The 25,879-nt window shown below is 42.2% G+C and overlaps 1 protein-coding gene across 1 annotated transcript in view; it reads left to right on the top strand.

The window, feature by feature from the left end:
• Positions 1-25,879, top strand: part of EEPD1 (endonuclease/exonuclease/phosphatase family domain containing 1) — an 83,361-nt gene that overhangs the window by 43,113 nt on the left and 14,369 nt on the right. The window contains exon 3 of the mRNA XM_006124057.5: positions 25,295-25,405. Within this exon, the coding sequence (XP_006124119.3) occupies positions 25,295-25,405 (111 nt within the window). The remainder of the gene's footprint in view (positions 1-25,294; positions 25,406-25,879) is intronic.

Genomic DNA, 25,879 nt, shown 5'->3' with positions numbered 1-25,879 from the left:
CAAGTCTACACAACATGGGCTATGGCTATACTGTATCCTTCTTCCGGAAAAGCTTATACAAATGAAGCGCGGTGTGGAATATTGCCACGCTTCATTTGCATAATTAATTAGAAGCCGTTTTTGCACAAGAGGCTTTTGTGCAAAAAGGAGTTGTGTATATGGCTCCTTTTTGCACAAAACCCCCTTCTTGCGCAAGAGCCGTTCTTCCTGAAAAAATGAGGAAGAACAGCACTTGCACAAAAGCCTCTTGGGCAAAAGCGGCTGCTAATTAATTATGCAAATGAAGCGTGGCAATATTCCACACCATGCTTCATTTGCATAAGATTTTCCGGAAGAAGGCAACAGTGTAGCCATAGCCATGGTGTTTAAGACAATGGCAGTTGCAGGCATTCAGTCTACATTAGTAATCCCAGTAGTGAAACTGCACTGGTTGCAATGAAAGAGAATTTTTAGCACCAATTTCCTAGTGAGGCAAGGCCAAAAATGCACCACAAACAGGCCATTTGGGATCTGAGTACGTACATTTAAGGAGCCATACACTCCAGAGCCAGGCTTTTCATGTAAATTGTAAAAATAATGTATTTATAATCACTGTAGTTCCAGGTCTTTCAAAAATACTAATCTATACCATGGAGAAACAGGCATCCTATTTGTTGTCTGCTCAATCTGCAGTTACTATAGCCTGCACTGCATTCATTTCCTATGATCAGTATTCTAGAAATACTATAGGATGAGAGATGAACATGTGTAAAGCACTACCTCAGTCCTGAACAACTGGGAAAACTCTTGGCATTGCATGCTGAGAGCCAGCACAAGTGGGGTCTGTGTCTTGTGTTTTGTTTCTGCACAGGGTGAGGTTCACAAAGGGCCTTTATCCTTACCTCCTTAAGTCAATGGAAGTCATTTCACTGGCTTCAGTAAACTAAGAACAAGTCTTTTGGTTAATGGCCATCAGATATCTGATCCTTCTTTCTTTTAATACACCCATCAATCCCATCACATATACAGGTTGGACTTCTGTAAGCTGCAATTCCCTCATCCGGCAACATCTGGTCCAGCATCATCAATGACTTTATGGGCTAGAACATTCACGAGTTAAAAACTGCACTAAGCTCTTTCCTCTCCTCCTCCCCTTATACACTGGCAGCCCTATGCTTAGCAACTCCTCCCCTGGCCTCCTAGATCTGGAGCACCACAAACATCTGATTTGTGGTGCTCAACCTCAGGGAGAGGAAGGAGCAGAGATGGGATGCCCTCGGGAGAAGAGACTAGATGATTCAGAGACCCACAGCCAGAAGAGGGGGACCAGAAAAAGTGCTGGCACTGACTTCTCCTGCTCCAATAAATTTCCTGGTTCAGGACCAGTCAGGTCCCTGGGTGCAGGACCAGGGAGGTTCAACCTGTATAACAGACAAGCTATTGAGTTGTTTTATTTGTGATAGATCTAGTAGGGTCCCTGATTAAGCGTCAGTGGACTTGTAATTCCTCAGATCTTTGGCAGACCTCTGTTTACCTTTTGGCAAAGTGCCTCTTTAAACAAGACCATCCAAGAAAGGATGACCTCAATATGGTGTGACTTCTGGCCAGGCCATTGTTTGTAGCTTTGCAGGAAGATCTTCATAAAAATTAAACATAAGAAAAATTATGTTTCTAAATTGAGCCTTGTGACTATTTTATGTCTGCTTTGATACTGTGCCAGACTTAAAGAATTAAAAAAGCCAATTTATCCCAGTGGAAAATAAGAGTGCTGTGTCATATACATACATATACAGAGAAATTTTGCACTCCTCATCCTCCTCTTTTTTCCGAAGTACATGGGACTAGAATAATGATCTCTGTGCTGTCTACTTAGAGTTCATCTGTGGAATATGCAATTCCTGTTATCTTGTAAATTGCTATTTAATCCTATAGCATTGTAGAAATAAAATAATATATTTTACTAATCTGTATACCTTAGCTTTCTTGTATCTAAAAATGCTTTGGTGTATTTTTAAAGCTAGATGAGTTTTTGAGAACAAACATGTTTTTCCTTTAATAAGTTTTTGATTTTTTCACATCATCTTACTGGATATTCATTAATATTTTATTTTCTTTAACTTTAGTAGCCTAATTTTTCATTTTGTGATACAGAATCCTGTGCTGAGTTTTAAAAGTTTCCTTAGAATGTTTCATATTACAAAGTTTATGTGAACATCCATGAAGGAGGAAGAGAAGGAAGAGCTCCCCTTCAGTCCTACAAAGACCTGTGCACATACTTAAATTTGCGTGCTATGGAGTACCGTAGTCCCACTGAAGACAAATCCCATTGTAATGTGTAGAGTTTAATATCTGCATAGGTCTTTGCAGAATCAAACTCTAGAGACAGGAAGACAACTGATCAGGCAATCATTATTAATAGATTTTGTGTCTTTTTTTAAAAGTTTATCTGGATTTGGGGAAATGCTCATGAAAGTCAGGTACCAATGGCACTGCTTTGATTCTCAGAGTTAGGTGGGAATTAGCGGTTTCTGTTATGCTATGGATATAGTATATTTTTGGTAATGGTGGAATTAAAAAAACCTGTGATAGCATCATTCAGTATGTCAATTTTTGATACACATTCCTTAAACACAAGAAAAAGAGCAAGATATAGATCTAACTATATTTAAATTATTTCTCTCTATCCTTTGATTTTTAAAAGCAAAAGTCACTTGATTTTGTTTTTTAAATCTCAACTTTAGCTACGCCTGTTTGTTTACTTTTTGCATTTTAAAAAAAAATCTAGGTCAGATCCTCCGTTGATGTAAATTAGCCCACCTCCACATACAACCTGACACTCTAGCTGTCTGTGTGTTAACAGTAACATACTCTGAGGGTTAAAGATGCTTCAGAACTCCGTTTTCTCCTGGGATGAGGCATACCTGGGTAGTCGACAAATGCCTTTGATGTTGACCCCCGCATGTCCAGACTACCGCGCTGAGCCAACAAACAGCTGATCAGCTCAACGCGGCAGCCATGTAAATGTAAATGAAGCGGCGATTATTTAAATCACCGCTTCATTTTCCTATGCCTGGTAGTCTAATCTACATGCCTCTGTCGCCAGAGGCATGTAGTCTAGACGTACCCTTAATGATTACTGGTTCTGTTTACTCCCTCTGAAGCACCTGGCATTAGCCACTGTTGGCAGACAGGATACTGGGCTAGATGGACCTTTGGTCTGACTCAACATGGCTGTTCTTATGTTCAGAGTCACTTTATATGTTTGATCAGAATGTTCAGATCCTGCAGCTGACCTGGTTAAGTGGATTGTATGGTAGTTCCAAAGCCAAACAGAGACTTGCATAGTTTTTTAAATGTATTGTTCCCCAATAAGAACATAATTTAGGCCAGGTGTACATTATGGAATTGATCTAAAGATCAGGTCTTAGATGACATTGACATGTGGTCATCATTATCTCTGGTGATTACTGTGTGTTTGTTTTTCAAATATCCTTACACAGCCTCTCTGGAATCCAGTAATACCAATTTTGATCCTTTTATTTTGGTAAAAAATTAAGATTATTTCCCGTTCCTTGTTCTTGATATTTTGTCATGTATTTTCCCAGATGTGTCTGAGTTGTTAATGATGTTGGTGCCTTGATCCCATTTCTCCTTGAGATTTTTTAATCCTGTACTGGAGAATACTGTGTTGACTGTAGGCCATGGCTTCTCTATTTGAGTATTAGCAAGCTTGCGTGTCTGCTGATACATTGGTTTCTATGATAAAGGACTCTGATATTTACACTGCAGGTATGACTCAGGGTTGCTATTTTCTTGTCAACTTATTAGAAGTTTTAATACTTAAGATAATGTTTTCTGTTCAATAGTCTTTGAAAGTGCTGTGGTCAACTGGAATGTGTGGATTGTTCATTAGAGGAGTTAAAACTAAATTGTCTAGGTTGGAATGACTGATGTTCTTGACAGGCTGACCCAGGCTGAGGTGAAAATTGGGTTCATGCACACTGGATTTCTTACTAGGGTTAATGTCCTGTGGACTTGGTACGTGGGTTAAGTATATATGTGCCTGTTGTTCTCTAAATTTCACCATACTCTTTACTCTGACATTTTGTGAGGGGATGTGCACAGAAAGCTAAATGATAGAGAGAGAAATCTAATCTCTCCAGGCAGCTATGTTTCCCTGCCCTCCACCCCCAAATCATATGGAGATAGAGCTGATTTTCCCTTTAAAATAACATAATTATCTTTGTTTTAAAACATGTTGCATTTATCTGCATTGGCCATAATCCCAAAATACAAATAATTCCTAGGATACATGTTCATTTTTAGTTCAGGGCGCCTTTTGTGAAACTCTGTTTGTTATTGTGATTCAAATTTAAGTGAACTGGTTTAAAAAGGAGGACACACATCTTTTATGCTCACTTCCTTGCCAGTTTGAAACAGTAAATGTTGAGATCAATATATTGCATCTGCATAGTAGGTGTGACCATACCTGTTGATGCAGAATCCTGATATAGAACCACAGAGTTATCAGTGAAATACAATGGGTGTGGTGTTGAGCAGGCTGATTTATTTCCTATAAGGCAAATGTCAATTGCATAGTAACTGATATTGAATTCTGTTTGCTTGATAGAGATGTCTTTAGTATTGGGTGCTGCATTATTAGCATTACCTGGTGTTCCAGGGAAAATCCAAAGGCCGGGAGAAAAGATACAACTCTGTTACATTCCCTTTTCTAGCTGTGTAATTATTATTGCAGTTTGCAGGGGATTTCAGGCACTTCTAGCATGTTGTTAAAATGCTGAGTTGTGCAGTGTTGTCTCTACGCTAGTGTTCTGTGGTCTGCAAAGTGCATTGATAGGCAGAACTGTTTAACAAGAAACTATTTCCAGTTTTCTTGATTCAATACAATATTTTCTCCTGACATTATGTGCACGTACTTTGACAACCTCTGATGAGTTAGAATGTCAGCTGTTTTTTTTGTCTACTTTTGAGTAGATTGAGCCAGATCAGTCTTTAATCATGATTAAACACATTGTAATCACTGTGCTTTCTAAATCCCTTTCAGAGCAAAGCCCTTTTTTTGTGAAAGGACTGTTAAGCAGAGAAGAGTTCAGTGTTTGAAATACAGCTCATGTTTCCTATTTGCATGTTTAAGTACTAACACATCACTTCTTGTGCACAGGAATGCTCCTATGGGTACGTCTAGACTACATGCTTTTGTCCACAAAGAGTGTCTAGACTACATCCAGTTCTGTTGACAAGGCAAGCCGCTTGTCGACATGACAGTGTAGACGCAAAGGACAGTGTACATGCAATAACGCCTTCTGTCGACAGAACTTTGTCTACAAAAGGCGTTATTCCTTGTAGAATGAGGTTTACTGCCGTCGACAAAACTGCTGAGTTATGTCGACAGAACTCAGCGGTAGTGTAGACGCAGGTATAGTTTTGTCGACAAAAGTCTGCTTTTGTCGACAAAACCCTGTTGTCTAGACACACCCTATGTGTACGAGTCTGTGTGCACTTATCTGCATAGGACAAACAGAACCTGGTTTAATAATATCTACTGCCCTCATCATGTTAGTATCTGACCACGTCACAATTATTAATGAATTTATCCTTACAGCTAGGATTACTATATTTGAACTTTCAAAAAAGAGGACACTCCTGAGAGGGAGTGTATCTGTATCAGTATCTACCCACTCACGTTGTATTAATGTGTTAATATAACACATTAATACAACGTGAGCATATACAACGAGTAACAGTGAGTACACAATGTGAGTATAGAAAAGAAACAAGTGAAAAGAAAATTCCAAATCCATTACCTCTTGAGTCCTTTCCCGTGTTTTTTTCTGCAAAGCCTGTTTAATCTTGGGGTCCACACGAGAGGCCATTCTATTACTTTAATTCTCCAGTTATGAATTCCACAAAACTAGTTTATGACTTGGGAGGTAGGGGAGATGAAGCGATACTTCCCAAGTCAAAAGGAAAGCAATTGGAATTCCAAGTTCCAAATCCTTCAAACCTCCCTGAATTTGGATGTAAACTTTGTGTCAGTCTTGTGTTATCCTTTTTAGCAGTCCAGCAAAATTGGCAATCTGGGAAATAATGAATTTCCTCAATTAGGTGGTGCTCAATTCCTCTAGGGCATTTCCCCTTTGCTTATCCAGTATACAAAGGGTGGAAACAAACATCCAAAACGTCCTTTCATCCTATATGCTATTCAGAAAAATCTTCAGGCAAAAAAAGTAAAATGAGGAAGCAATAGTAGCAAAAGTTTCTTCAGTCACCCAGGAGGATAATCCGGAAGATTAAGGCATCTCATCACTACATCAAATTCAATGAGGAGGGGGCTGATTTTCAGGAAAATTTGAGGAGGTGGTTACTGATTTTCGGAAGAAGGACCAGTTAAGTGACTTGGTACATAGGTTGTTCTGGCTGTTAAAGACTGGATCCAGGTTTTGTAACAGATCTGGTCAAATTTGGGGGAAACACAGGTTTAACGATTATTTGGTGTTTAGGGAGAGAGGAAGGAAGTTGGGATTAGAGGAAGTGCTGAGTGGAGTCAGGCTGAAAGAAAGGCATGGTTGGGCCAGTCTGGGGTGGACTTGAAGAGCAATGTTTGGAAAAGTGGGGTGAATAATTGGAAGCAAAGGGCTTTCGGGGGTAGGTTCGAAGAGAAGTGGCCTGGAAGGATGCGGGAATCAGGGGATAGGTGAGTTTCTGGGGCAAGTCATAAAGGGATCAGTCGTGTGTAGGGAGAGGTCAGGGGCCTGATGGCAGTCGGGAGAAGTGAAGTGTCAGTAGTCGGGAGGGGTAGTTCGTGAACAAGGGCCGGGGATGTCTACGCGTGGCATCCGCGGTAACTGATGAGGAGCAAGGGGTGTGTCAGGGATGAGGCCAGGGTCGCTCAGGGATGGCCATGCAGAGGGGCTGGTTCAGATGGGTGGCGTGGGGCTCAGAGAAGCGGGGTCCATGGTGGGGGCGAAGGCCTTTGGAAGGGAGCTCCAGGGGGTTCCTGCTTTCCCCTCGCTTGCCCATCAGTTCACCAGACGGCGGGCTCCTCTGTGGGGCTCCGGGCTTCCAGCTCAACGGCAACGCTCGGGGCAGGTGGTGTTTGAAAAAGAATGAGCAGGGCAAAATCCCAGACATTTTTAGATATTTCAAAAACCTGTCTGGATGGAGATTTAAGGACCGTAAAGGAGAACATGTTTGGGAAAGACAGGCTGCATGGTGACCCTACTTACAGCACTCCATAGGGGTATGGAAGAATTATTATTCTAATTTTATACATTAGGAATGGAGATGCACAGAGATTAAATGACTTTCAAACAGTTACACCAGAAGTCCAGCTGGGCCAGAATTGAATGCAGGTCTCCTAAATCCAGTTCAGTGTATTAACCACAAATTTTTCCCTCATGGATGTAAGTTTTATTGACTCAGCAAGAAATGCACCTACTTAGACCAGTACTGCATCTTCATGTGTGCGTTTTTGTGAACTGTAAGCTAGTCATACATTTAGCATCCAGTGCTGAAACCTTTAATCACCCAAAACTCCCCCGGATATTAATGGGAATTCTGACTAATAAAGGCCACCGGACTGATGAGTTTTGTCTCCCATATCACAATCACTCTATAAATGATAGTATTTCAATTAACACAAATCAGGGGTTGAGTCCCATCTTAGTTATTGACTGTGCTTAAATCTTGACTTTTTTAAAATCTGTTTTAACGTCTGAATATATATCTGTGCTCTATATACTGTAGTGATACAGGGAGGCAGCATAATAGTTTAAAAAACAAGAGGAGATACCCAAAGACCTGTGAGCCTAATTCTGATTCTGGCACTGACTTACAATGTAATCTATAACAGATCATTTTACCTCTCTCTACTTCCCATTCTGTAATGTCGGGAGAATAATATTTAATGTGCCTATTTCACTAAGGTATTGAGGCATAATCGCTTAGTGTTGCTGAAATGCTTTTAGATCATTAGCTGTAGGGCACTATATAATTGAGAAGCATTATTTATTTATACTAGCACATTTATACCCATTGTCCTTTATACCACAGTTAGAAAGTATTGAAAAACTGTTTGCTAGATAAAGTGTGCTGCTATTTTGTGTGGAGGACCTGAGGTGGAATTTTTACTCCCAATGGAGTCAAGGTGACCGCAGACAGTACATTGGCCACACATCAGGAGGAGAATGTATCTTTTTGAAAACTATTAAGATTTAGCAAAAATTCTTATACCAATTGTAATTTTTAAAGATTTAAATAGCAGTTCCAGCTGAGACTGTATAACAGTGTGCTATGAAAGACTCAGAGCCTCAACACATATTGAATTTATACTTGCGTCATTTTCTCCCATGGAATAAAATTGAGTGTGAGTAAAGGAATCATAATCTGACCCTTAAGCATTTGTAGTTTCACATCATCTTTTCTCATTGTCAGTTTAGGCCTGGGGACAAGACATTATGGTCTACGTTATCACAGTGCCCTGTGAGAAGATTGCAGATCACTTCCTACAAGTTTCATGCTTAAACACTTCATATATCAATAAAATACAACAGCAGTTAAGCCACTGCAGGAGAGGCGTGCGGGAGAATGCTGAAGGCATTTCTAAATGGTGCTGTACTTTTCCAGTCTGTGTGCTAAGAGAAAGTTTGCTTTGGATACAGCTTGTTGCCAGAGGAGAAAACAGTTCTGCCAGAAGCAGTTGTAAAAGGCTCATCCTGCCTAAATTTGACTTACCCGTAGGTTTGTTTTGTGAACATCTCTTGCTGAAGAAGGAATGGCAGCTCTTCAGTATTACTCCTATGTAAGGTCATAGGGCAGAAGATACACCAAAAATGTTAAGCAATGAAAACGCAAAACTAACATGCTTCTTGTTTAAGAGAAGACTGAGCAGACAGAAAGAAGAAGTGGGTTGTTATATACTGAATGGGTAGAGTGCTAAAACTTCCTGATTATTATTTTTAAATGGAGTGAATTTGATGCTCCGTTTAGTACTATGTGGAAGCAGGGAGATGCTTTATGAGCATTCACACAAAGCTCTTCTCAGCTCACTTATTTTCATTTGGAGTAGCTGAAGCAGACGTAGCTTCCGTTCAGACTGGCATAGGGTTTTTGTGAGGCATGTAGGTTAAAACACTTGAAAACTGAAAGGCCGGGAAACCTGTCAAAGTGACAGTGGTGATGGGTTGTTTACTGCAGTGTTTTGGCCGAGTGGAGGGTAACTGGGTCCAGTCCTTTCCACTTCCCAGCATATTATCCTTTTCTAAATTCATCCTTAATGCAAGTGGCAGTCTAGCTCTTTACCTGCTAATATGCAGGGTCTGTTCACCAGCATCATGTAGGCTACAGCCCATAGCAAATATGGGGAGCATGCACTGCAGGACTAGAAGTAGTGCCCTGGTCCTATTGGAGTTATTGTAATTGTTGTCTTGTTCTCACCTTGTTCTCTTCTTCCTGCCCTTCTCTATAGGTCCTTATACCACACTCATCACTTATAGTATCCGAGCATCTTCAGTCGTATGTTAAGCAACGTTACTATCCATCTGTCGTGTTGTCATCCCCAAAGGATGAAGGATGTGCAGTGGATTAAGTAATTTGGTAGGAGTGCCATGTTTTGGTTGTGTGGGTGGATTTCATTTGTTAGTTTGTCTTGTTTTATATAAATATACTTATTGCTATATATATTAGACAAGAAAAGTGCCTTACACCTGGAGCAGAGTGTCTGCTACTGAATCACTAGCACCACTTTGCAATGTTGACAGAATCCCAGCACGTCCTCTCACTCTTCTCTACTTCCTGCAGCATTTCTCCCATTGCATATATTTTCCCTTCCTTCTCTGGCAGTCTTTCAGGGTGCAGGATGATAAAACCACAGGGAGCCTGTTTCTACCAGGAGACTTCATGGGGCATGGCCTGCCCAGAGTTCAGAGCTGCTCCTGCTCCTGGCAGAGGTCCTTTGGCTACTTCATGTGTGTCCAGGTACCTCAGTGGTGGTGGTTCGCTCTTTCATGCCTATTGAGAATAGCTAATAGGTAGCTAGTGACAGGGAGAAGCGATGTGGTGCATCATGCATCATGTGCTCCATTGGGCAGTTCAGGTAAAGAGACTGACACTCCCCTGGGATTCTATTATCATTGCTCCCTTTCAAAACCTGTGGCAAATGTACCCTCTCCCACAGCACGGCTGGGCTGCTCCAGGAGGCGCTGTGTGTATGGGAGTTCCCTATCAGGTGGCACAGCTTCATGCCACAGCTTTTTCTGGATTCTGTGCTAAGTGCATGACTGGGCCTATTGTGACTGTAGTCAGGATTTGAGCCAACTGCACCATAGGTGAAATACGCCCTAAAATGTACAGGCCAAGGAAGAACAAGAATCAGTGGACACATACTTGCTGCCATCCATGTAGTTTTCCTTCACAGATAGTATATGGAGCCCTTATTCTGTCCTTTTTGGCCGACCTGGTTGCAGAAGACAGTGGGAAAAGCAGCAAAGGCCAACAGCTCCAAGACTAGTTTTAGATAGTTGTGGGTTTTTTAAATTTACATAGCAGCAGGAGCAGCATAATATCAAGCTAAATCAGCTTTTAGCTGTCTAAGTGAATGACTAATGCATTCACTCTGTATGGGGAGCCTGACCATTAGGACTATTCAAATAGCATTTTGTGCGATTAAAGTACAGCAGGTCTCTTCTTAAATGTAATCAGCGGACAGAGGGCAACAGAAGGAGAAGACACAAAACTCTGCCCTTTTCTTTTCCTCCTCCTAAAAATGAACAAGCAACAGAGTCTTCCATTCCAGCAAAGAATCATTGTCAAATCAGGACTCTACCTGAAAATTAAAGATGTGAAAAATATTTATAATGAGAAAGGAGGAGACAATGGCAGGAAATTTGCAAGAAACTAGTTTTTGTCATGTGTAGTGAAGTCTTTTGAAATGAAATTAGAATATATTTACCTAATAATAAGCAACCCAAAAGAAATAATGAAATATGATGAAATCTGTTTCCATGACATTATGAAGTGCAACTTAATGTATAGTAAAATGAAAAATCTATGTAATCAGTGCTTACTGGAGGATGCATAAAGGGGTAAATAATTGTGATATGGGAGAAAACTATTGGTTTGTATATTTTTCCTTTTTAGAGCAATGTTTCTGAAATTGCTAAAAACAGATAAAAATGTTTTCCCCTCTTCCCTTTAAGTTTTTTATATGTAGAAGTACAATTTTATCTCAGCCCTGGAAACATGTCAGTACACTTTTTAAAAATCTTTCTTCAGATGAGTTTCTTTTTACAGCTCCTTTATTATTTCATCTTGCTCAGTGCAGTGCTTGTGGCAGTAGGAAGGTGAATAGTAGGCCAAATCTTGGTAAATCGATACTGTACATCTTTTATCATTTTTCTTCAGCATTGACCAGGAAACTAATTTTTTTATCTTGTACTTCAGAGAGAATTTCTCTATTTGGCTTGCAAATTAGGGGGCAGATACTGATAACCTGACTCCTCTTGAGTAATGCCATTGAGTCCTCTATGATTAACGTACTACTGAAGGTGAATAAAGGTAGAATGTAGTATTAAGGTCTTGATCCTGCTCCATAGAAGTCAAGGGAGTTTTGCAATTCATTTTAGTGGCGGCAGGAACAAGCTATTAGTGCGTAAACTTGAGAGAGTGAGTATTTTCCCATTCCACTCCTAGGCTATGTCTACACAGCAGCATTATTTTGGAATAACTGATGTTATTCTGAAATAACATAATCTAAAATTATACAGCAGTTATTTTGACATAATGTCAAAATAATGTTAGGCTGCAGGACTTCTTACACCGACTCCTGTAGCCCTCATTTTATGAAGAGGAAGGGAAGTTGGAGGAAGAGTGCTCTTTCTCGTACTTCCTGCTGTGTAGGCACTGCTAAAAGTTCAAATAACCTATTTTGAATTAAGCTACGCAATTGACGTAGCTCAAGTTGCGTAGTTTATTTTGGCTTTAGCCCTGCTGTGTAGACATACCCCTACTGATTTCAGTTGCTCATCACATTATAGGAACAGGCCCCAAAAGAATATACCTGAATGTTAAGTTCCTTTTAACATCTATTGCATTCTGCATGATTTCATTGAGCAGCTTCAGAATAATAGTGTAAAATGGAGTATGTATATATATACCTTTGCTAAACATACAGAACTTTGTTTTGTTGTAGTTTTGAATTTCTTCTTTTATATTTGAATCTATATCCAGGTTGATAAACCTGTAACACTTTTTTTAATAATCTGATGTGTTTTTATTATTCTAACAGTATCACTAATAGGATCCAGCAAGCATTTATGTATTCCCTGGAAGAATGTGTACAATGAAATTCAAAGAGAGAGATTGTATTATAGTTTTTCTGATGGCTAAAATGGTAGAAGAGAAAAACTTTCCTTCCCTTTCCAGAAACTACCCACTGAAAAAGAACTGAATAGCTAAGCGGCAATATAGAAATAAGCAAATAATTTAATTTTGAAATTGTCATGTTCTTGCTCCAGCCAGTTAAATGAGTAGACCATTTTATAACTATGTGGAAATGATGACTGAGTTCAAGGAGTCATTTCTTATAAGAATTCTTTGATGAAAAGATCCAATCATGATCATGAGGACTTCCCCTTTTTCTGCAGTATTTAGATATTTAAGTAATCTTGTTATTTATTCTTATATTGATCCTTTTATGCATAAATCAGATCAAAACATTGTTTTATGTGAAAGTACTTCAGATTATTTTCAATATTTAGTCACTCACCTTCGAAACCTCTATGAACCAACAAAATTGCCTGTATGTATTAGAAACATAGGAAACCATGAATATTTTTGCCATTAGTTTTATTTGGTATGTGTTCTTATACAGTAGCCCCAGCTTCTGGGGTCATGTTGTTACATGGGTATCTCAGCTTTCATTTAAAATAAAATTAAGATTCTAGCCCTTATGGTTGTGGAAGAAAGCTTGAAAAAGTGAGCCATTAGAAGCCCCCAAAGCAGAAGGCAGCAAATAAAACAACATTTTGCTCATGAATGGGGGGAGGGAGGCTGAGAGGGGTGTGAGTCATGTTTTTGAATGCTTGCAATAGTGTAAGAGCATGTAGAATCATACCCTGCCTTTTTCCCCATACCTCCTATTAAAGCTCCAGAATTATCTGTGATTGTCTTCTTCTGGGGAGAGGAAGTTTACATTATTGTCATTTTACAGCTGATTACTGTCCAGTCCTTGAATTCTAAAGGAATGTGTTCAGACCTCATTATGCAGCAGGATCTGATTGGGCTGGATCCTGCATAATTTAAATCAACGGAAGCATCTCTTATTTTTCATATATATATTATAAGGGAGCAAAACAGCAGGGTACGTAACCAGCATGTATGCAAGAGGGATAATTTTGCACCAAATAACAAACTGGTTGAGAAAAAGTCTACAGTCCATTTTGAGAGCAGAAGATTGATAGTTCTGTAGTTTCTTTGGCAATGGCAGCATAATGCTTACAGGGCATGATTGTATTACGTTTTCTGTTAGCTGTTGCACATCACTGCCCTGCACCAAAGACGTTACGCTTCTCTGTCTGTCTTTTGAAGACCTGTAAGAATATCTTCTTGATATAAATAGTAACTTTGTTTAGAATGAAGTGAGGAAAACACAAATGAAAGCTGTTCTGAACTGTTATCCCAAGACTCCTGTGGTTAAAGGATAGACACAGGACTATTTTTGTAGACTGTAATCTCTTTTTAATCAAATCTTCAAAGATAAAATGTGTAATTTCCTGTCAGATATTACAAAGGAGGCTTCTGTGAGGTAATTGTGGTACATTTTTGCTCTGTGTTCCCATACCAATTAAAACTCGATATTCAGTTTTCCAAAACATCAACTGGAGTAAGAAAAGCAAATCACTTGGGATTTAAAAAACCCAAATCTTTACGAAAGCTGGTCAGGATCAAGCACTTTCAGTTCATAAGTGAAAATAGGTTACTGTGCATAAGGATAAGGATTTTACAGTAAAATAACAAAGGGATGCTATTTCTTGCCTCAGCTGTGAACACCGTAATTATAGAATTCATGCAAACACAATAAATGAATAAGAACATAAGACCAAAGATCCATCTAGCCCAGTGTCCTGTCTTCCGATAGTGGCCAATGCCAGGTGCCCCAGAGGGAGTGAACAGAAACGGGTAATCATCAGGTGATCCCTCTCCTGTCATCCATTCCCAGCTTCTAACAAACAGAGGGTAGGAACACCAATCCTGCCCAGCCTGGGTAATAGATATCGCCGCACCTGCAAGAATGTTTCACGTTCTAATCTGGTTCATTGTAACTAGTACTCAGCTCCTAGAAAATCTCTAGAACAATACTTGCGTAGCTCCAAATGCAATGAATGGGGAGATAGAGATGCCTGACAATGTGATCTACAAAACTCAGCACATGAGGTCGAGAGCCACCTATGCTAGCCAATGAGAGATGCCAACCTGAGGGTTTTGTCTTAAGCCCTATCCTTCTCACAGAGATAATTGTCTGGCTCTTATAGTGCTCCTCAGGTCAGAACACTGTTCCTGGAGTCCCATGGTTTAGGTGCCCAAGTCATTTTTTTGGTGAGACTGAGTTGGGCATCTGCTTCACTCCACCCCAAATGGCTAGAAGAAGAGTTGGTGACCCCATAATATTTCACCTAGTGGCTAGAGCACTCAGTTGGGATCTGAGGGAGCCAAGTTCCATTTGCCCCCCTCTAGCAGGCAGGAAAAAGGATTTGAACAGTGGGTTTCTCATCTCTCGGGAGAGCACTCAAGCCAGATAGAAGGGCAGATAATGGGAGTCATGGGGCCAGAGAGAAAGAGGGTGAGACTAGTTTTGCAGTCCAGTGGTGAGGGCTCCCATCTGGAAAATGGGAGTTCCAGGGTCCAGTCCCCCAGTTCTAATAACTCCTTATTTATCCAGAGTGGACCAGCTTCAGCAGGGAGAGGCTAAAGGAGCCCCATATAAGACCATCTCATAGTTCAGTGGTTGGGGCTCTCTCCTGAAAGGTGGGAGTCTCCTATTGAAATCTTTGCTCCCAATTAGGCAGAAGGGAGAACTGAAACTGGGTCTCCCAAATCCCTGGGGAGTATTTTTAACCACTGAACTAAAAGGTATAAAGTGGATGCTATCACAATCTCCTCCTGCAAGATTTTGAATGAGACATGATCTGGTAGACTGCCTCTTAGCTTGCCTATTGAATTGGGCTCTGTGGGCAAGAGAGGCAACTAAACACCTATTTTCCCCTGGTCCATGAATCACCCTGGGGCTTAGGCAGGCCACCTCCAGAGGGGTAGCAGTGAGTGTGCCTACAGGCAGAAATGTCAGCACAAGGAGAATTATTACTGTAAAAACCTAGGCTCCAAGTGAGGTTAGGTACCTAGAGGGTGAGGCAACATCAAAGCAGGAATCATAGGAATCATAGGCTACGTCTACACTGGCCCCTTTTCCGAAAGGGGCATGTTAATTTCACAGGTCGTAATAGGGAAATCCGCGGGGGATTTAAATATCCCCCGCGGCATTTAAATAAAAATGTCCGCCGCTTTTTTCCGGCTTTTAGAAAAGCCGGAAAAGAGCGTCTACACTGGCCCCGATCCTCCGGAAAAAAAGCCCTTTTCCAGAGGATCTTATTCCTACTTCAAAGCACTTCAAAGTAGGAATAAGATCCTCCGGAAAAGGGCTTTTTTTCCGGAGGATCGGGGCCAGTGTAGACGCTCTTTTCCGGCTTTTCTAAAAGCCGGAAAAAAGCGGCGGACATTTTTATTTAAATGCCGCGGGGAATATTTAAATCCCCCGCGGATTTCCCTATTACGACCTGTGAAATTAACATGCCCCTTTCGGAAAAGGGGCCAGTGTAGACGAGCCCATAATGTGTTTCTGTCAGGGGATGAAGCGCGCTTATACCGTTGTGGAGCTATGCTCTGGGACCTAATTTTAGCCCATAGCTTCCATTGCTCCCCAAACACTTGCATGGTTTCTTGAACAATTTAAATAGCTGCGCTCAGGCTAACATTACCGTTTGCTCCAGGACAAGTGAGTTGTGCAGATATAAGTTCTGACACATGCATGGGCATAATTGTTACAGTTTTTAAAGTGCACTTGCAGGTGTCCACAGGTGCAACATGAGGACTGGTGTGTAAGCGTGGGCAAAGTCTAGAAATTCACAAGATGAGACGGGTTAGAGGACCAGCTGAATGTCTAGTGCTGAACTGCCCTGTCTCCATTTCAGTCTGTAAAAGGGTTCTTTTGTGGATAAATTTGTTCATGAAGTACTTTGAAGATGAAAAGAGCTATTTAAGAGCTAGTTATTGTTAGTTATCTAGCAATAGCATTAGGAGAAACAAATAAAGAAGCAGACCTAGGAAGCCTATCCAAAGCCACAAAATTCAAGGTGACTCTTCTATGCTCTGTTTTTCAAAGTGACGTGGCAAAGAGGGTAGAAAGGCAAAATGAGACAGAGTCAAAGTTTCCATAAGTTTTGATTTTGGTTTTTGCTTTTGAGTGGTTGTGTCATTTTTTAAACTTACATTCATTCTTGCATTTTACCCTGAACTTATGTAACTCAGGTCCTGTAATCCACAAGGCTGTTATTTTTAACTTGAACTCATACAATTAAATCAAGAATGAAAGGCAGACAGCTTTTTCCCAAAACCTACCTATTGACATGTCTGTGATTGGAAACAGATTTCATGTGGTTTTCCTCTCTCTTTTGTAAATACCTAATAATTAGTTGTTCACAGAATGTCTCCAAGTTTATCTTCCTTTATGCAATTTCATTGTTAATGAAAAAAACATTAAAAGACCATTAATAAAGCCTTCCTGGAAAGGGCTAAGTGAATAGTTACATATAAAGCACAATGCTTCAGCAAATGAATCCTGATTATGTGCATGCTTCTGTGGTTACCATCAATACAGTAGGTGAGTACTTCCCAAACATTAATGTATTCACACAAATGCTATGGTTTTGGAGAGTAGTATTACCCCCATTTTACAGATAGGAAACTGAGGCAGATAGTGGAACTTGGGCAAGCTGCTTTTTCCCCTATGTCAGTAGGAATTTAATCCAGATGCTCTGAGTCCCCATCAGTGTTGTAGCCATGAGACCCATTGCTTACAGCCAGCAGATAAGCAAAATGACATTAAAAGTTCTGATGCACCTGTGCCCTGCAGTTCGTATAGCGTCTTGTGCCTAGACAAAATGGATGTAAAATGCTACCCCTCTGCATAAGGGGGTGGAGAATTTTGGTTTGATTACATTTTACATACACTTTATACTTACTTTGCCCTAGTATAAATGACTGCACAAGGTGCAGGGCAATGGAGAATCACGGAGGCCCCTTGCGTTTGGCTGTTTATACAAATGATCAGTTGGACAAAAAGGCAAAAGAAAACTGTACTACTTTTCTCCTCATCGCAAAAGTTTTCTAGCAGCAACTTGTTCTATTCCCTGAAAAATCAATGTCAAATCAGGACCTCAACTGAAAGTGTGAGAAAATATATTTAAGAAAGGAGAACTTTAAACCACCTTTTCTCCTTTCTGTTGGCTGTCACAGTATCAGTTATGCCACACTAGGCCTAGCTACATCCTGTACCTCACCCGTGGTAGCTCAGATTAGAACTACAAGGCTACGTCTAGACTGGCATGATTTTCCGGAAATGCTTTTAACGGAAAAGTTTTCCGTTAAAAGCATTTTCGGAAAAGAGCGTCTAGATTGGCACGGACACTTTTCTGCAAAAGCACTTTTTGTGGAAAAGCGTCTGTGCCAATCTAGACGCGCTTTTTCACAAAAAAGCCCTGATCGCCATTTTCGTGATCGGGGCTTTTTTGTGGAAAACAAATCTGAGCTGTCTACACTGGCCCTTTTGCAGAAAAGGACTTTTGCCTGAACAGGAGCAGCATAGTATTTCTGCAAAAAGCACTGATTTCTTACAGTAGGAAGTCAGTGCTTTTGTGAAAATTCAGGCGGCCAATGTAGACAGTTGGCAAGTTTTTCCGGAAAAGCGGCTGATTTTCCAGAAAAACTGGCCAGTCTAGACACAGCCCAAGTGTCTTGCTGTGATGAGATATTCTTGTTGGGAAGAGAATAAAATGTCATTCCTGGGTGAGAACAGTGAAGAAGCAAATAGGACTTGAACACCAAGTTCAAGAAGCATTGCTTTAGCTTGATATCAGCTCCAGGGGCAATGGGAAATGTAGCAATCAAGGGAGAGTCGGGGAAGAAGAGACCTAGGGAAGGGTACATTAAAAACTGGATTAGGAGAGAGTTATCTCTGGGAGGCTATGTGAAATTCTGTTCATCCTTCATTTTTGTTGTATCTTCTTAGCCTTTAAAGCCTATATGAAATAAAAAAGCTCATGTTTAAGGATGGAAGCTGATTGCCAGAGGCATCCATAGGCAGAATTGCACAATTAACAAAGCATATTTTAGATCTCTTAGGTTTACCTTCCTCTGAAGCACACAGCACAGTATTGGTTGCTGTAGGAGGCAGGATATCAAATTCGATGGTTGCTTTGTGCATAGCACATCCTTGCCTACCATGGTAAAACATGTCATTGATTGGTCCAGCTCTCCTTTTCAGATACCACAGCAAGCATTCACTACTCTTGGACTTCAAGTGTCTGTCCTCACATCTCTCTGCCTCCCCTCAGCTCTGCCTCTGCTAATGTGTACCTCTTAAAATATCTGAATCACTGGCAATTGATCACATAGGTTTAATCTGTAATTCCTGTACTCTTCTTCCAAATTGATTGATTTGATACCATTTACCCGTTATCTCTACACTTAAGAAAACACATTTCTAGGGATTAACTACCTATTTCCCTCTCACTGCCCTGCTCTATCAAAAAAAATTATTAAAGTTGCTGAATCAAGAAACTTTTTAAAAAATCTATAGAAAAATGCATATGCAAGGCTTTTTTTAAAAAAAGAATATGTATTCCCTACCAATTTTAAGTGGACGCAAGGTCAGCATTACTTTAATGAAGTATATTGTTGTTTGCATTTACTGTAGTGCCTTTTTGGTTCAAAACCCTCCATGGCAATTTAACAAACTGGACAGCTAATTGCTTTGAGCACCTTTTTAAGGTTCACATTGATTACTGCATGGAAGTGTGCCGTGCTATATTAATGGGCTTGCAACAGACGTCTCTTGAAGTAGTTTTTCATTTTTCCTTTTCAGCCTGCATTATGCTTTTGTGTATGAAGTGTAATGACCCTCCAAAATGGAATCATGTGCAAACAACAAATAACATATCCTCACACTACTTTATAACACCCCCAAGCTTTGTTTTCTTGTGTGATTTGTGGTTTCCATGTGGCTTGCGGGAGAGCACACCCTTTTCTGAGACAGAAGGTGTTTCTTCACCTCAAACAAGCCCTTGGCTTAGCCTCAATCCCAGTGCCTATACTACAGAGAAGCTTTAGGTAGGTTGTTTACTTTAGAAATTCTGTCCTTTGGAAACAGGTTTTGAGGTCTAGGTATGAGTCATCAAAGTGTGCATAATGATGCCTTATTAATATGCACAATTACTCCATTTTCTCTTTTAGCTCTTTCCACTGAGTGCTTATTTTTGTTGGTCAACAGGAACAAAAATTGATTATTTGCATCTTCAGTAATGACAACTAAGGTCAAATATTAGGAAAACTTGCAAAAGAGCAAGCTGCTAAGGGTAATTGTCCAATCACTGCTATTGGCTACATTCCAGGTTATGCTCAATATACATTCATGGACACAGAAAATAAAACATCTCCTTGTATATTGTGGTAGATGGAGTATACGATTACTGAACCCCTTGACTTCCCTTCCAAATGTAATAATTTTGATTTGCTGCAATTTTGGGGAAATCTGGAATCTGAAAGGTTCTATAGAAGAGACTAGAACGTATTTCCCTATCAGGACATACTTTTGATCAAGAGTTTTGTGTTAATGTTTAATGTTTAATGTGTTAATGTTTCTTGTCTATGTAAAGGATTCTCTAAAAATGGATTACTAACAGATCTAATTTAGAGAATGAATAAAGGATGGGTTTGTTTTTCACGTAGACCAAGCACTTATTTGTATATTCATATTAAAAATACAGGTTGTACCTCTCTGGTCCGGTATCATCGGGACCTGACCAATCCCGAACAAGAGAATTTGCCAGGCCAGGGGAGGTCTCCTACCACTACCGCCAAGCCCATCCCCTGCTGCTGACAGGCTGCCCCAGCAGGCATCCCTGCCTCACCCTCCCTCCCCCCAGCCCGGCTGGGCTGTTTGCCCAGCTACTGCTGGCTCCCTGGGTGGCACAGGCTCCAGCTCTTGCCTTGAGGCTCCGTTCCTGTGCAGCAGGGAGCAGCTGTGGGGCTGGGGCCCCGCGCAGCCCCAGCCCTAGCCCCAGCCCCATGCAGCTGGGGAAAGCCGTGGGGCTCCATCCCTGGCTCCACACAACCACAGTCCCGGCCCTGTGCAGCCAGGGGAAGCTGTGGGGGTCTGGCCTTGGACCCTCAAAGCCCCATCCCGGCCCCACGATCTCGGGGGCTGCTGGAGGGCTCCGGCCCCAGTCCTGCGCTGCTCCCAGCCAGGCTGCCGACTCTGATGCCAGCTGCCCTAAGCTCCCGGGCTCTCTGATCCAGGAGCAGCCGTGGTCAGGCCAGACCACGGGATGTTCCCGGATCAGATAGTGCTGGATTTTGGAGGTACAATCTGTAGAACACTTATCTCCACCAGTGGTTTTGTTTGATTATTTAAATGTATTAAAATGCTGAAAAACGCATTGAGACATATTCATCCTTGGGGCAAATTGTATTTATTATGGTAGTTCTTAGAGATTCAGCAAGAATCAAGATTCAGCCCCATTCTTTTAAGCCAGGGGTGGGCAATAATTTTTGAAGGGGGGCCTCTTCACAAATTTTGGAAGGAGTGAGGCCTTGGGTGGAAGGGGCGGGGTTGAGAACTACCCTGCCGGGAGCTTTGTTTGGCCTGGGGTCCCTGCCCCCTGACTTCTGGCCAATGGAAGGGACCTGGAGCAGAGGGGATGGTGCTGGGGGCTAGCCTCCTCCTAGAGTTGTCTGGGTCACAGGCTTAGAATTCACGTAACACAGCTGGCAGCTCCTGGCCCCCCTGCTAACCTGTTGCCTAGCAGCTGCCTGGCAGCACAAGCCCTTTGAACAGAAGCAGATGAAAGGGCTCCCACCTCCTGAGCAGCTCCCAGGCCAGTGGGACCGAGAGCTGTGAGCCCTTTCAGTTACTTCTGTTTAAAGGGCTTGTGCCTGCCGGGGGGCTGCCAGGCAATGCAAGCACCCAGCAAGTGCGAGCCCTTCTCACGTGTCCCCAGCTCCCGGGCAATGCCATAGGGCAGGGGGTCAGCAACCTTTCAGAGGTGGAGTGTTGAGATTTGACTTATTCACCTCTATGTATGGGTCCGAGTGCCGGTGATACCTTTTAAAATCAACAGCAGTCCTACTTACAGCAGCTTCATTAATAAATAAATTAAGATACAGATCTACCTTTTAGTGCAGGGGTCGGCAACCTTTCTGAAGTGGCATACTGAGATTTAACATATTCACAGATCTGTGTGCCGGGCAAAGGAAGTGGGGATGCCTTATTTTCTGAACTAGCTGCAGCTAGGGAGAACAATTTAATTTAAATTATGAAACAGAGTCAGCATTTTAACTTTCTCATGTTAGTTTATCAAACTTCATTTTAAATAAAATAAAATAAAATAAAATATTATATACAATACAAAAGGTTTCAGTGTTTTCTTTCTTTATGGCAGGGATGGGGAACCCTTTTTGGCCTGGGGGTCACTGACCCACAGAAAAGTCTTTTTTTTTTCTGTGGGTAAGTGACCCCCCAGGCCAAAAAGGGTTCCCCTCCAAGTGAGAAGAAAAAAACAACACACAAGTGAAAAGCAAAATAACTCCTCCAGAAACCACCAATGCTCACTGCTGTGGCTCCAACTCAGACACCTCACTCCTCTGGTGCCCCAGCCTCATGGGGTGAGGGAAAGGGAAGGGGGTAGACAGAGGTTCAGGGCTTCCCATAGGCCAGATTTACTTTTCTGGGGTTTTGGAGTTAGTGGATTTTATGGACCTCCTTAGATTCTGGGGTGGGGACAAAATGAGGGGCACAGTGCACGAGACAGGACTGCCAGCAAGTAGGATAGGGATGGGGTGCAGGATTTGGGAGGGAGGTGGGGTGCAGAAGTAGGCTGGGAATAAGGTGTCTGGCCAGGTGGAGGGAACAGGAGCAAGGGAGGGTGCAGCATGTGGCCAGGAGGGAGGGTGCAGGAGTATCATGCATGAAGGAGCAGGGTGGGGTGTCTGGCCAGGAGAGAGATTGCAGAAACAAGGTAGAGTGTCAGAACAAGCTGGGGGTGCCAGGTTCGGGAGGAGGGAAGTGAGGGGATTGGAGTGTGGGGGTCTGGGTATGAGGGAGGACCTTAATTGGCTTCATGCCCCCTTGCAGCAACAGCTGCAGCCACGCTGTCCTGGCCCAGCCCCGGAGGCCCAGCTGCCGCTGTTGACACAGTCCAGGGCCGCCCTTGAGGCTCTGCTGCCACTGTGTTCTGGGACCGGCCCTGAGGCTGCAGCCCTTGTGGTCTAGGACTGGCCCTGGAGGCCAGAAGTGCCGCTGCCACAGCCACATAGCCCTGGACTTGCATGGCTGTAGCAGCAGTACCTCCAGCTTCCGGAGCCCCAGCACTCCCTCCTCTTACCACATCCTAATCTGCTGCAGGGAGGAGGGAGCGCTCTCCAGCAGCTGCACTGAGGAGGCGGGACGGGAGTGAACTCTCTCACGCATGCTGCTGAAAATCGGCTTGCATGGCACGAGTGTGTAGGTTGTGCTAGGGGGCAGAGCCTGGAACTGCCTCGTGGGCCGGATCAAAGCCCTAGGCGGGCCGGTATCCACTTCATTGAGAGGCTTTTGCTCACCCCTGTCCTAAGCACTGTCTAGTCTTGGTTTCATTGATAAGCACAAGCATGGTGTTAGTGTAGTGCTACTTCATGTTACAATCAAGTAACTCTAATCACATAATGCCCAAAGCCCTTTGCATTTCTGCACAATTAAAAAGAGATACCAAACACTTCAACTCTTGATTTAGAAACTAAAACTGACTCAGCCTTCTGTTGGGTAGCATATTCCTGAGGCATAGATGCTAAAAGCTTGAGCCTCAGCTGAGCCTAAATTAGAGACAAGGCTGTCCATCAAGTCCACGGGTTCGGACTTTATTTTAAAAAAGAAAAATAAATAGGTGTGAGAACTAGGGATGGTAATAGAATAGTCGAGTAACTTCATGAATTCTTATTGGTTAGTCAACTATTCTATAGTCCCTGAGGGCGAGGCCGACAGCCAGTGTGCTCCGACCTCACTCCCAAGGAGACCCCTGCCACTCTGCGCTGCTGCCACTGTATCAGACAGCAACACGGGGTGCCAAATGGGAGCTGGTCCAGTGAAGGGAGCCAGTTTAAAAACCAGCTCCCCTTGTGGATGCGCTGCCTGTCACCCTGTATTGCTGGCTCTGATACAGACACAGTGGTGCAAGGTGGCAGCAGCCCCTGTCTAGGGGTGGTCTGAGCTCCTGGACCCGGTGCAAGCCGGAACTGAGCTAGGCTGCCTGCAGGCCCAGCGCCTAAAACGCTTTAAATGCAGAGCTCCAGCTGGAGTAGGTCCCGGACCCGTCGCAAGGCAGGACTGAGCCGGGCTGCTGGCCAGCCTGCTAAAAATTTTACTAGCAAGTGGGGAGGAGGGGAGTCTATAGCATTAGCCTATAAGCTTTTGCTTATTGGTTAACTGGTTAATCGACTACACTTTTACATCCCTAGTGAAAACCTCAGAAAATAGTAAGCTGGTAAGATATGCAGCCCCAGTGTTGTTATTCTAAGCCACAACCCCAACCTGGCAATGAGTTCCATGCAGGAGACCTGTACTCCTACAAGCAGGCCCATTGAAGCCTGTGAAAGTCTGCATGGGCAGCATGGTCTATCTGCACTGTTCGGTTTGAGGGATTGGAGCTCTGGTTATCATTTGCCTTATAAACCCCTCTTTGTTGCTTTTAGCTTAGCCCTATGTTTTGGTGTGACAGACATCATGCAAGGTTTCACCCAAAGAGAACTTTTCTCACTGAAAATATTTGTGTTTTTGCAGAACAATATACCAGAATAGTGCAAAGGGTCTGGAACAGGACATGGGTCTGGCTCTGTGGTTATGGCCTAGAAGATAGAGTTATAATAATTGGAAGCAGGCATAAAAGGAATTCTTTTAAAATATAACGTGGCTATTTCAGTTTCACATCATTCTTAGTAGAGACTTTCAAATACTCTAACTCCTTACAGTTACACTAAAAGGTCTGGAGCTTTGCATAAATTAACTTGTGGGTCAAATGTTTTAAATAAGTTACAATTATAGCACCTTCAGTGAGTTGTTTTAATAAAAGTTCTAAAAATGTCAAAGTGAGTGAAAGTTGGTGCAGACTTTGGCTCAGTCTTCCCTTTATGCAAACTCTCATGGATGTTAACGTTTCAGAGTTTCTGTTACGTGCTAGTGGCATGTGCTTGTTCTCTCTGTGGCTATGTCTAGACTTCAGGCTTCTTGCACAACAAGCTTTTATTGGCAGAGATCTTCCACAAAAACTTCTTGCGCAAGAGCGCGTCCACACTGCAAAAGCACATCAAAAAAACTATGGGCTTTTGCGAAAAAGAGTGCCCAGACTGCATGGAAGTTCTCTCGAAAGTAAGCACTGATTGGTATGTACAGAATGGCCACCGGGGCACCTGTGCTTTTTCCTTTTTCCTCTTTTTGCACAAACGCCCCCCCTTCCCCATCCACACATGCCTTTTTGTGAAAGTGCTCTTTCGCAAAAAGGCTTCTTCCTTATAGAAAGAGGAATACCAATTGCACAAAAACCCCTCTGTTCTTTCGATTCTCTTGCGCAAAAACACACTTGAGGTGTGGACGCTCTGCGAGTTTTTGCAGAAAAACTCTGTAGTGTAGACATAGCCTAAGTGACCGAGCCTGCCTTTCCAGAGTTCGTTCAAGCTGTTGCTGTATGAAAACCCAGGGGCCAGATTCAGAGCTGGTATAAATTGACATCACTCCATTTAAGTCAAGAGAGATATGCCATTTTACACTGTCTGCGGAGCTGGCCTCGCATCTGTAGGCGGCATGTGTTTAATATTTCAATAGAGGTTATAGTCTGTCATCTCTAGTATGTCTGTTATTAATACTGCTTTACAAGGCTGCTTTATTCTTGTTTAAGGAAGAAAAAAAAATCTCTACAAAGCTTTTTCTTTTCCTTTGCAGTTTTGTATGGAGTTGAACCAGCCGACTCTGCCAAACATCCGTAAGTGGAAGGGCCCTAGAGGATGCTGGAAGGGTGTTGTTTCCGAGAAACCCACAGGCCAGCTATATAAGGTACATTAATCCCCAAAACTTGACCTTTTACTTCATTTTGTTTTGCTCAAACCAAGGACATATTTTTAATTTGGGCCAAAACATTCTGCAATTTGCAGGGGGCGGTGGTTGCAGTTCTCCTCAATTTTGAGCTGACTCTTTCTGTGATATTTGATTTTACTTTTGTTGTTGATTTTTCAAAGAGCAATTTTTCTTTGTGTAGCCAGGAAGCAAGGAAAAATACATATTTTAAAAAGAAGAGTGTGTGGCAAAGACCATACAATAGGATACAAAGATAGTCCTGCATTCTGCTTGCTGACATCTTGAAGTACAGGCAGTCCCCGGGTTACGTACAAGATAGGGACTGTAGGTTTGTTCTTAAGTTGAATTTGTATGTAAGTCGGAACTGGTACATATTGTAGGGGAAACTCTAGCCAAACATTTCTCCAAAGCTCAGTTTTATTCTCCCACACCTCACTTCCCTCAGTCCTTTAT

The sequence above is a fragment of the Pelodiscus sinensis genome, chromosome 2 (assembly GCF_052426305.1).
Source record: "Pelodiscus sinensis isolate ZL-2025 chromosome 2, ASM5242630v1, whole genome shotgun sequence".
NCBI classification, from domain to species: domain Eukaryota; kingdom Metazoa; phylum Chordata; order Testudines; family Trionychidae; genus Pelodiscus; species Pelodiscus sinensis.
The sequence above is the reverse complement of the archived record's forward strand: the minus strand, read 5'-3'. Positions and strand labels throughout refer to the sequence as shown.